Here is an 11855-nt window from a genome sequence, read left to right as displayed (position 1 = left end):
TCACAACAAATCAAGAAATAAATCTAAAAAAACTAAAAATTATTTCTCATTCACTCATAATTTATTTAAATCATATTAATTAAACAAATTTTTTACAATAAATACAAGATAAATTCTTTGTACAGGGCACATTTATCAACACGAAGATTTATTACCATTTATTCGAAAGGATGGCCTTTCCATGATAGCATGTGATATTTCTAAGAGATTTATCTCAGAACAACAATCTTCAAGTTCGTTTTATGATTCTAAGCTTTACTCCACGCTTGAAGTTGAGAACTATGCCAAATTCAAATTCAAGAGGTTTTTCCATGGTTGGGGAATGTCGAAATAAATATTTCCGGTACAAGTGTATCAGAGAGAGCTTGATTTCTTGTATGGAAAATTTCTTGCCAATGCAAGCTCTAGGTCCGATTCCAAAGGGTATAAGAGCGCAAGGATGCCTTCGTTTTTCTTCTTCGCAATTTGGATCAAACCTCTCTGGCTTGAACCTGTCTGGCTCTGGGAAGTTCTTAGGGTCTTTTGCGAGAACTCCAGGTGCTAACCAGATCCATGTGCCCTGTTCATCAAAATGGAAACAATAAGTACATCTAAAATGGTAGGTGTATGAGTTCTAGGCACGTAAACAGTCATACAGAATCAGATCAATGCTCTATAACAATACCTTCGGGAGAACATAACCTCCTATCTCTACTTCTTTTGATGTTTCTCTTGCAACTAATGGAGAAACAACGTAAAACCTCATTGCCTCTTTAACTACCTGCAATTAAACCATCTATCAGAAAATGAAATTCCACAGTTTGATAACACACTCTATGAAACATGGAGATCAGGATTTGCAATGACAGCAAAATCTTTGTGGGTCAGATAATTCGGAGAAAGTAATAATGCGGCATCAGGAGACCGATAGAAAAACTTCAAGAGACCTGCCTGATCAAGATAGGGGAATTTGTTTTGAAGATCATGAGCAGTTGGAATCTGCTCATGAGGACCAAACCCATCAATTTCAGCAAGCAACTTCTTCTCAGTTTCTGGATGATGAGCAACTAAATAAACAACTGAAGATAATGTAAAGGATGTTGTAATAGATCCAGCAAGAAGATGCTCATAAGTAACTGCACTAATATAATCTGGAGTAAAAACTTTCTTTGACAGAGTCTCTGATTCCCTTGCACGTAATATTAGTGACAAGAAGTCCTTTGAACCCCTATTTTTCTCTTCCATTTTCTTTCTGACAATCTCATCAAGCCGGCCGCTTATATTCCTATTAGTCCTATCAACTTTCCAGTCCATGGTGCCAGGAATTCGTTTAAGGATCTGCCTAAATGGCTCCTGCAGTATGGGGACAAGTAGACCAATTATAATTGAAAAGGAACCTGACAAGTCCATCTTAAGTTGTGTTGTTGAGTAGATATGTTGATTAACGAACTCTGACACATCACAGTTGTCTTTGCCTTGGTTATGGAAACTGTTGATTGAATCACTGGCTGATTGTGGTTTAGAGAGGCCAAAATCAACACCAAAAGCAGCTTGTCCTATCACATCCGTGGCCAATTTGAGGGAGAAGTTGGAGAAGGTGATTTCTTCATTAGAAGACTGAAAATTCTCGGTTGCAGACTCAATGAATGATTGCATGGTGGGCACTAAGCTGGCTAAGTGTGATGGCTGGTAGACTGAAAGTATTGTGTTTCTCATGGTTGACCATCTTGCATCCCTGCAAGTTCAAATTTCACCAGAAACTTTGTTCATAATCTGCAGTTATTTGCACACTAAATTTGGATGAAGCCTTGGTGAAAAGAGATGAATGAAAAGTATTATAGAGAAGATAAGCATGCTTAATCTCTGCGATCATATCACATATGTTACCTGGTGAAGAAGAGACCTTTCTGATGAAGAGGAGAAGCTGAGATGGGAGAGGGAACACTTCTATTTGGAATGTCTTTGAACTTCTTTATGGCAACTTCTTTACAAAGCTCTGGGTCAGCAACTATGATCAGTGGTTGTCTCCCCATATGAAACCTGCTCCATAGGGATCCCAACAAGCGTAAAATTTATTTTCTATTCCAAATTTACCAGTAGCCTAACCTAGTTTCAGTTTTTCACCATTTTAACCGAAGGGGCCTAGCAAATCAATAGCCCTTGTCTAGAGATAACATTTGACATGTACAAAATCAGATGCAAATCCACTAGCTGCTAGTTGTATGAAACAAGAGAGCAAAACAGGAGTTACAGAATACTAAAATTTCTTCTGGAGGGACACCTATCTCTCCACTTCCATCAACATTTCTTCCTTCTCCAATCACCTCACTTTTCATTACTCTTTGAGGAAGTTAGACTACAAAAAAATATCTTTCCAGAGAAGGGAAAAAAGAGAGTCAAATTAGACTTTACAAAATTAATCCTCTAAGCAAGTTCAAAGTCCCGACCTAAAGCATATAATACGTATCAATCACAGGGAAAGGAGCAAAAGAAAAACATTCAAGAACTTTCACCAGCTCTAGCATGGCAGCGAATTTAGAGATTAAAAGCTGTAACCTGACCTGAAAATGGGGCCATAACGTTTTGCAAGAACTGAAAACACATCAGGGCCATGCTTCGCCATCAAGGGAAGGTGACCCAACAAGGGGATCACTGGAGGGCCTGGCACCTTCCTAACACCCCAGTAGGGTCCATACAAGTAACCCAATAATCCCAATAGCATGGCCAACACTGTGCACATAATAGCTGTGACCACAGGTACATCTGTAAACAAGACCTGTAAATCCATACTTGGAGAGTGTTGCCCTCTTAAGTAGATGGATGCTCTTGTTACAGAGAATAGAAGAAGAGGGGAGAGCCTCCCAAGTTTATAGCTCTACCAAAATGTGGGGACTGGGGAATGGGAAAAAGAAGTGGTTGTCTCTCTAAGCATCTTTTTGGGCACTATGTCTTTGTTGGTTTTTGAATCATTACATTGGTGACTATTTGATGCCCATGCCCATGCCCATTATTTCTCACCACCTGGTTAAATATTTCCTGTGCGACAAGTGACCCCTCATTTCGTCTGCATACCATAGGTGCTTTTGTCTTGTAAATAAATCACAGTAACTGTCCTGTCACTTGAGATTTTTTTTATTACAAAATAACTTTTGTTTATGAAAAAACAAGTAGAGGGTAAGCATGATTGTCCAGATTCTTGACAAACCATACTGTATAAGATGAACAAATTCTCTGGGACAGTACGAGTTTATAATATGATAAGATGGGATGAAATATGAATAAATAAATGATTCCATAACCATGTTCTTCGTGCTTCTTTTAAAAGCACTTCCATATCCTGGCAAACACCTATTTATTGTTCTCAACTCTTCCGATTCAAAATCCCCTTACAGCTTAAAATGAAGACGTAGAAAGTAAGTTGTTCTTGATATTATGTTGTGGTGATTTTTATTTTTTATCTTTCCATTTTCTAATTGAAGTGATCCCAAATGATGGAATAACACAATGAAATCATATTATATTCGCTTAACCTAGTCCATTTTCGATCATTGGATGCCATCCACGACAGAATATGCATATCTTTAAGCAGAAAAGCGACCCTGTTCAGATAATATGGTCAGTCACATCCATGGAAAGCAAAGAATGCGTGCTGACAACTGATGGCTTGTGGAAGAGTCAAGAAAGCAATTACTTTTGCCAGTAAGTCTCCGTTATCCATCTTCCAATGACATGTTCGAGCTCTATGCGATTTGTAAAGCTCCTTCGATGCTTCTGCTGGTTTACCATCAAGGTGACTTGAAGCAGGCTTATCTGTTTATGAACTCGATTCGCCCTTTTGGGTCGAAGGTAGTTATTTTGTAGCAACTGTTGTGTGCAAAACCAAGGATTCCTTGGACTGGTAGCTCTGTCTCCACTTACAGTGAGTAGTAAATGTTTGAGACAGCAATGGATATGTTTCAGAACGCATCTTGTGCGCATGCTTGTCTCATACATCACAGTGACAGGCACTAGATCATGTCGCTGCCTCATGACCATGTTAAAATATCGCATTGAATATTTAATGGCTCTGGAAAGGGTTGATAATGACACCAATTTTTCTGTATTCTATTCTTGTTTTCTAGTTTAAAGTAAAATCGCTTTGAAATTGCTTTCCTAGCCAACTATAACTAAAAAAAAATTAGAAAAATTAAAAGATAAACACAAGTCAAGATATTTAATATTTACTCAACTGTACTTAATTAATTTATTTAAGAAAATGAATTTATAATAAAAATTGATACATACATAAAATTTATCAAAAAACATCAAAGAAAAAAAAATTATATATGCAAGGTTGTACATATTAAAAATATTATTAAAAAATAAATGTTTTTTTATTTTAAAAAATAAGTTCAATTCATATAAAATAAAATAAAAAAATTATAAATGAATCACACTAACCTCATAAAAAAAAATATGTAACACAAAAAAATATAATTAAAAGAATGAGGTTGAGAATCAAAATAAAAAATAAATTAGAGGTCATAAAAAAAACTAATATTAGATCGGTAAATTGAAAAGAAAAAACTTTAATAAAATGAAAAAGAAACCAACATAATGAGGATTAAATTGAAAAAAATAAAATAACATAAATTTTGATTGAATGATAAAATTAAAAACAACAAAACTTTAACAAAAGAGTCAGGAAAAAAAATAAAAAATAAAAAAAATAAAAATCAAATTGCAAGCAATAACATACGACAAATTATAAATTATAAATTGAAAACATCAAAAACTTTCCCAAAAGGATCAAGGACTAAAATAAACAATAAAAAAACTAAGGACATAAATCAAGAAACAAATAGAAAAGAAAATTGATCCACACTTTTGCTAAGAGAGAGAGAGAAAAGCAGGAAGAAAAACAAAAAAACAACTACTAGCGATAAACTGTTCACCAAAAATCACCACGCGGGGCACCACGAGAAAGAAGGTGAGGCGGCACCCTATGCTAGCTTTCCTTTTTTTTTTTATTATTATAAGGGCAGAAAGGTCATCTAATAATCTTTAAAAAAAAATGCAAAGACATAAACACCCTTTACTAGCTGTTTATTTTTTTTTTAGCTCAGGGGCAAGTAAGTAATTATGTTTTTTTAAGGAAAAGACAATAATAACCCCTAACAATCCTTTAATGACCACTTGATATCTTAGAAATAACTCAATTACCCCTGTAACCCAAAATCCTCTTAAAAGGATGAAATCGACATTATTTTATCACAATCTACATTATAATGTCTCTATATCCATAGTGAAAGCTACAGGAAAAGAGCAACATATTTTATATTTTTGTTAATGTTGTCATTTTAATTTAAAATTTATCAAAAATGATAACCATTAATAATGATTATTATAACCATTTTAATTAATTACTATAACAGTTCTATGTTTTAATGGTGTTAGTTGGTTATCATTAATTTGTCGTATGTTAATTGTGTTAGATATAATTAGTAACGAATATTAAGCGGGTGCAATTCATATTATTAAAGATTTTTAAGAATAAAAAACACTTTACTATTTTAAACTATTCTCTCACATATTTATTTTAAAACATTCATTTCTATTTTTTATTTGTCCTTTTAATTTAAATGAGCATTACGAGTGATTAAAGGTTTGGAGAATTTTTCCTCTATGATGAATTATAATGGATTGTTATATCTTGAAAGAGAATCGCATTATATATGAAATATCCTTACGCTACCGCAAGTCATAATCCCAGGTTTCATCTAAATCCTCACTTTTATTTTTATTATTGTTTTTAAATACTTAGTTTTTTTTTTTTATTAATATGGTATCCAAACCAACTTGTACATGATAATCTCTAAAAAAACAAATTTAAAATCTGATCAAATAATAATTGCTTCATTTATTGCCTTACTTATTTTTCATTAATTCTCCGACCAATCTAGGGTCAGAAACACTTGCAATACGTACGTTTTGTAGCATCATCTCAAGAGGCCAGTCTACAACCAAGCGCGCAGCGAAATGAATCTACTGAAAAAAATGGTGTCCAAGAACTGCATCAAAGTTTTTTCCATTATGTGCTAGCACAGCTTACCTCCTTCCTCTTTCACCCAAATGTGTGGCCATTGCAGGACGCCGGTCGCCACTTCTCAAATCCCTGTTGAATGAAATCACAGACATGTGCTGGCCAAGCCATCACATAAAATTGCAGAAACGTGTACACCATCATCTACTGATGACTGCAACCAGATGTCTCAGATCAAGTCCCGGTGAGCAGCAACCACGCACCCAAGATCATGTGGGGATAGGACCGTCACACAGCTTGCAGGTTGCCCCGCAGCACCTTCAGAGATCTCACACTCAAATTAAGGCCTTAAAGCTTTTGTATGAACGACCACTGAAAACAGCATCCAGATATCAATAACTTTCGAATTACAAGCATCCATTATAAACCATGACCAAAACCCCTAGAACCCTAACAAGTGCTTTGGCATAACACAACGTTTATAAAAATCCTTATAAAATCATGGACAGGAGCTTTCCACCCTCCAACTTCTCAATCCAACTGGGATTCAGATTCACAAGCCATAATCCATGTCTACTTATTCCAACAGGAAACATAGTCTCTAATTAACACAGATAAAACAACAACAACAATAACAAAAAAAAAAAAAAAAACAAGAAGCACAATCAACACAATTCTATCTGATAGGATATCACTACACAACAACCTAATTTAATTATTGAATATTTTCTCTTCAAATAGTATTATCTGTAAAAAGTTTACATCTTAAATAAACTTAAAAACTGACCTAAACAAACAAAAAAAAATGAAAATAAAGTAACAAAACTAGACTAGACCGAAGCTTAATTTAAAAATATTCCAGATTTCAGCTGGTTAGATAAGCTGTCCCTTTTATGAAATTGAGCTTGTAGAATCTCTAGATAAAATTTTAACACTTAATAAAAAATTATAGGAATTTTTGTCCAGCTAATCACTCTGCATGATCCATAACTATTCTTGAACCTAGCTCTATCCTATCAGTTCATAAATATCCCTACAAAACCATTCACTCACATAACCCACAACTAACGTATTAAAACCACCTACATCACTAATTTACATTCAATCAACTCAAGTAAGCAAGAAACTGTAACCTGCTGGCTTAAATCATAAAAAGGCAGCGGTGTCTGGAACACAGTCAGACAATGCAAGGTCTGGAAGCTTTACTATCATACCCTGTACATTCTATTAATTGAAATTTGAAATGCGTTAAATTGCTGATAGTCATATGAAGCAAGTTTTCTTTCAATTACGAATCAGTATAACCATGAGATCTCAAATAGGAATCTGAGCTCCAACAATCATGTAGCACTGCTGCTTTTCCAAATCAAGCATCACCGATACCTGATTGCAGCATTGAATAGTCAATCAAAGTATCAACTGTAAAAGAGTCTACGCAGTCACAAAAGCTGGTCACGAATAACGACCATATTTAGAGGCTGTCCCGATCCAGAGAAATCTCTCAATTTTAGTGGATAACACATACAAGAAATTAGTTATATCTAAAACGTACAATATGTCTCGTACATTTATAACATCATATACACTATACACACAAGTTCTTGTATAATTGTATATAACAGTGGGATGTACACAAAAGGAAACTGTCAGCAACGGAAGTTGAGAAAACGAACATATAAGGCAGTGGAGTCTAGAACTCGTTAGATGATTCAAATCCAGACACCCCTCCAAAAAACTCTTTGTTGGTGTTCCGGCCTGCAAAAATTCAGCAGAGAAGAATCAATGGAATCTCAAGGGCTCAAAGTAATTTAAAAAATTAAGAAATATTGAGGAATTTCATTCTAATTCAAGAAGGAAACAGAAGAGCAGTAACATCTGTTGGCCGTGTTGGAACTTCCACCACTCCCTCCTGTACGACAAACAATATAGTCCTCAGTCACAAACAAACAAGAAGGAAATCTAAATAAAATAGAACTCCCAAACCAGGATTCATAGGTATACCATTATGGAAACAGGAATGGGGTTGCAGAGACCAACTCAAAACCATACAAACTCCCAAAAATCATTTAATAACAGCTATGTCTTATATCATGGATTTGACCTGAGATAACCCATTTGATCCACAAGGTCCTGAAAATCATCACTCCAGTCCACAGGTTTCGCAACCAAATCCTCAACTTCCACATCAACTTCTGGTTCATCACTCACAACAACGTCATTAGGTTCCCCGGAAACTAAATCATCAGTAAGTAACTCCTCCCAAATTGTCTCATTAACAGCATCCAAAGTGCTACCACCACTTGCTGTGTGCATAGAACTTGCTATTGGGTCCTTGATATCACTGCTTGATTCATTGTCCAAGACAGCAGAGAAAAGCGTCTCCATCTCGTTCTCAATAGTTGGTAAATCCTGATTCATGTAATCAACAAATTGGCTGCTACCTAATGCCACAGATGCAACTTCTTTCAAATTTTCAACACTTGGGCTTGCAGTGAGTCTCCTCTTACGCCCAATTTCAACACCTCTTATTTCTCTCCTCTGTGCAGCCCTTTGTGCAAATTGCTCGATAAAGGATGGGTTGTTGAGAGCTTTAGCAAGGAATGTCATCACCCGCTGCTGTTTTCTCTCTGTGCTTCGTAACCTATCCTCCATCGCAGCAATGTGTTCCCTCGACTGCTGTTGTTGCTGCCTAAGCCTTACAATCTCTGCCATTAACACGTTTCGGTCTCTTTTTAACCTTTCAAGCTCTCCTTCAAATTCAAATTGTCCTAACTCAATGCAAGCCCCTCCACCTTGTTGTTGTGTGGTCTGTGAGAGATGTCTTTTCCGTTTGATGGTCTTCAATAGATGCTTCTGCCCTCCCAAAAACCCTTCATTGGCAAATTCCCACCGGTCAGGATCAACCTTCCTGAAACCCTGCATCACAATGCCACAAGAAAGAGTTCAGCACTCCTTGAAAAACAGCATATCAATATTACTAGCGAAACCAACAAAAAGCAAAATAAGGTAAGATAGTTCACTTGAGCAGAAATACGACAAAAAAAGGAGACTTCGTATTAAAATTAACATATATATAGTTAAAGAAATTGAAATTAGCATACAAATTGATATTAACATGGAGTGATTGACAAACAAACAGGATAAAACAAAAACAAAACTGCACAGCATTTTCCAATACATATTCAATCACAATTACTATAAGAAGCAAGAAACCTAGATTGAATTAACATACATCGACATTTTCAAAAACATTTGATCTGCGATCGCAAAACAAAGACCACACAAACTCAGAAATGAAAAATAAAAATCCAATCCTCAACCTAAGATAATCCACCTCAATTAAGAAACTCGAAGGTCACAAGCTTAAAAACTAACTTCCATTCAAATTAGAAGCATCATAATTAGCACTCACCATAAAAGATTAACTATCACACCTCATACGAACATTTATCAAGAAAGTGAGGGTATATGAGTTCTTACATAAGTGTTGAGCTGTCGAATGAAGCTGGAGAAGTTACTGTGTTTGAAGTGTTTCGGAAGCAAAGTAGTAGAGAATTTATGAGAGTCCCAAACTATGAAGCTATTGCGACCTCCACTCCACGAAACCACTGTATCCGTTGATGGGTCTTCCACCATTTCATATGTCTTCGTCAAGAACGGAGGTGGACCCACTTCATTTAACCCCTCCATTGGATGCGGAGAGAAACTAGAGGATGATGAGGATGAAGAAGCTCCACCTCCAGTACATGTCACTGTCTCCTCTTCTTTCACTACAACTCCCTCCATTTTCGCAGAAACTGTCAGTCTATGATGTCTTAATTCAGGTTGATTGGGTGTTTAATTACTTGGGTTTTTAAAGTTTGTAGCTTTTGGTCTGGTGTTTAGCGTTTTTGCAGGGAAAGATTGAAACTTGGAAGTAGTCTCTGCCTCAATGTTTACGCATGGGAGTAGGGAGAGGGAGTGAGCTTTATACGACGGAGGAAAGAAGAGCACTAGAAAGAGGATGGGAGATATCGTGTTTTTCTCAGAACTTTCTGACACTTGTCGGATTGTGTGGGGTTCCAGAATTCAGACAACCAGACCTCGAAGTTCTAGACGATTCTCAAATGTTCTCTTGCAGGAGATATTTTGCAAGGAAAGATTTCAACAACCACAACGATTTAGCCCAGCAACCACTATTAGGCCTCATTGCAGGATCTGGATTATCTTGGTCCTGTTTTTTCTGAGCCCGGTGTGCGGCCCGTAGAAGCATTCAAGAGTACCAAATCCATTTGGGTTGATTGGATCCAATGAATGAGCTTCCATTTGGGCCCTGATTCTTTTGTATCTGTGGCCTGAAGTTGCCCAGTCTAGTGATCAGGCATCTCTCATTTGTCACTTAACATGGGACTCTCAACCTAGGCCTTCGTAACACCTTTTATCTCTTCAGGGATGGGATGTTAGGTACTGCGGTTAAAATTATATTCGGATGTGTCTTAAAAGTGCATTTGATTTAAGAAAATATTAAATTGATATTTTATTTTTGGTTTTTGATGATTTTAAATTTGTTGGTATCAGAAATAAAATAAAATATATATATATATATATAAATCATTTTAATATTTCCAGTGTTTGGTTATGTTATGAAAGATGAGCTGGAAAATAACTTATTAATGTTTTATTTTTTTCAAGTTTATTCAAATAACGAGGAACAAATCTTACAAATTAAAAGGTTGAATTAGAATGAAATTGAAAAAAATATATAATTTCATAAATGATCTCAAATAAAATAAATAATAATCAAAATAATAGAAATCAAATTTAAGAAATAAAAGAAATTGAAAGATGAAGAAATTAAAATAATAATAATTATCATTTCATAAATTATTTTAAATAAAATAAATAATAATCAAAATAATAACAATCAAATATAACAAATAAAAAAAATAAAAGATGAAGAAATTAAAATAATAATACTTATCATTTCATAAATTATTTCAAATAAAATAAGTAGCAATTAAAAGAATGAGAACCAAATTTGATAGAAAAAAATTTCAATTAAAAAATGATAAGGAAAAAGCAAATAACAATTATAAAAATAAGGATCAAAGTTAATATAAAAATCAAATTCTAAGGGATGAAATTTAAAAAAAAATATGCAATATATATATATATATAGCAATCAAAAGTTTGAGGATCAAATTTGATATAATCAGTAAATAATATGATATTTCTAAATTTTTCACAACTTCCGAAAAGTGTTTCCGCCCAAAATAGAAGGAAAACACTTTCCTAGAAACTAAGCTAAATTTTTCTTTGAGTGGAAAGTGTTTTCCGATGACCAACTTTTCTAATGACAAACAAACACATGAAACTTTGAAAAGTCGTTTCCAGAAAATCATTTTCCGTCAAACAAACGATGCCTAAGTAAAAACTAAAACGCTTGCATGTTATGATTACTTATTAAGCTGATATCGTACACCCTCTAATACTTCATTGTGGACATGTTGTTCACAATTGTTTTTTTCAATTTGATTCTTAAATTATTATTTTTTGATGCGATTGCATCCCTTTTGAACCAAACTCAAGTGCAATTGAATCAAATTTGTTAATTTATAATAAAATTGATAGACAGGGAACCAAAATAAAAAACATGATGTAGTGGGTGATGGTTTCAAAACATATACAAAAATTTTAATTTAGTCCTCATACTTTAAAAATTATACATATTTGGTACCTCAATATTTTCTCAATTCAATTTTGATACAAAAATTCATTTTTATTATTTTTTTAGTACCTGGTTTGAAAGAGAATAGAGAGATCATCGATTTTTTCACGATAGAGAGAGAAAATAACATTGACATTGATTTAAGCC

General features: G+C 34.5%; 2 protein-coding genes across 4 annotated transcripts; both read right to left on the bottom strand.

The window, feature by feature from the left end:
• Positions 1 to 24: 24 nt before the first annotated feature.
• LOC133689964 (cytochrome P450 711A1) lies at positions 25 to 2909 on the bottom strand. Of its 2 annotated transcripts, none has more exons than XM_062110082.1 (5): positions 2541 to 2909; positions 1867 to 2019; positions 927 to 1714; positions 665 to 756; positions 25 to 559 (listed from the first exon to the last, which is right to left on the bottom strand). In XM_062110082.1, exons 1-5 carry the CDS (start codon positions 2765 to 2767, stop codon positions 230 to 232), a joined length of 1590 nt encoding a protein of 529 aa, XP_061966066.1. In that variant the 5' UTR covers positions 2768 to 2909; the 3' UTR covers positions 25 to 229. The 2 variants fall into 2 exon arrangements, with proteins under 2 accessions (XP_061966066.1, XP_061966067.1); XM_062110083.1 differs by having other exon boundaries at positions 2231 to 2683.
• A 4597-nt stretch (positions 2910 to 7506) lies between these two features.
• LOC133689845 (heat shock factor protein HSF30) lies at positions 7507 to 10099 on the bottom strand. Of its 2 annotated transcripts, none has more exons than XR_009841343.1 (3): positions 9482 to 10098; positions 8003 to 8917; positions 7507 to 7910 (listed from the first exon to the last, which is right to left on the bottom strand). XR_009841343.1 is itself a non-coding variant. In XM_062109913.1 (3 exons), exons 1-3 carry the CDS (start codon positions 9785 to 9787, stop codon positions 7711 to 7713), a joined length of 1167 nt encoding a protein of 388 aa, XP_061965897.1. In that variant the 5' UTR covers positions 9788 to 10099; the 3' UTR covers positions 7507 to 7710. The 2 variants fall into 2 exon arrangements, 1 of the variants encoding a protein (XP_061965897.1); XM_062109913.1 differs by having other exon boundaries at positions 7507 to 7756; positions 8103 to 8917; positions 9482 to 10099.
• Between the last annotated feature and the right edge of the window lie 1756 nt (positions 10100 to 11855).

The sequence above is a fragment of the Populus nigra genome, chromosome 3 (assembly GCF_951802175.1).
Source record: "Populus nigra chromosome 3, ddPopNigr1.1, whole genome shotgun sequence".
NCBI classification, from domain to species: domain Eukaryota; kingdom Viridiplantae; phylum Streptophyta; class Magnoliopsida; order Malpighiales; family Salicaceae; genus Populus; species Populus nigra.
This window is presented reverse-complemented; position numbering and strand designations above follow the sequence as displayed.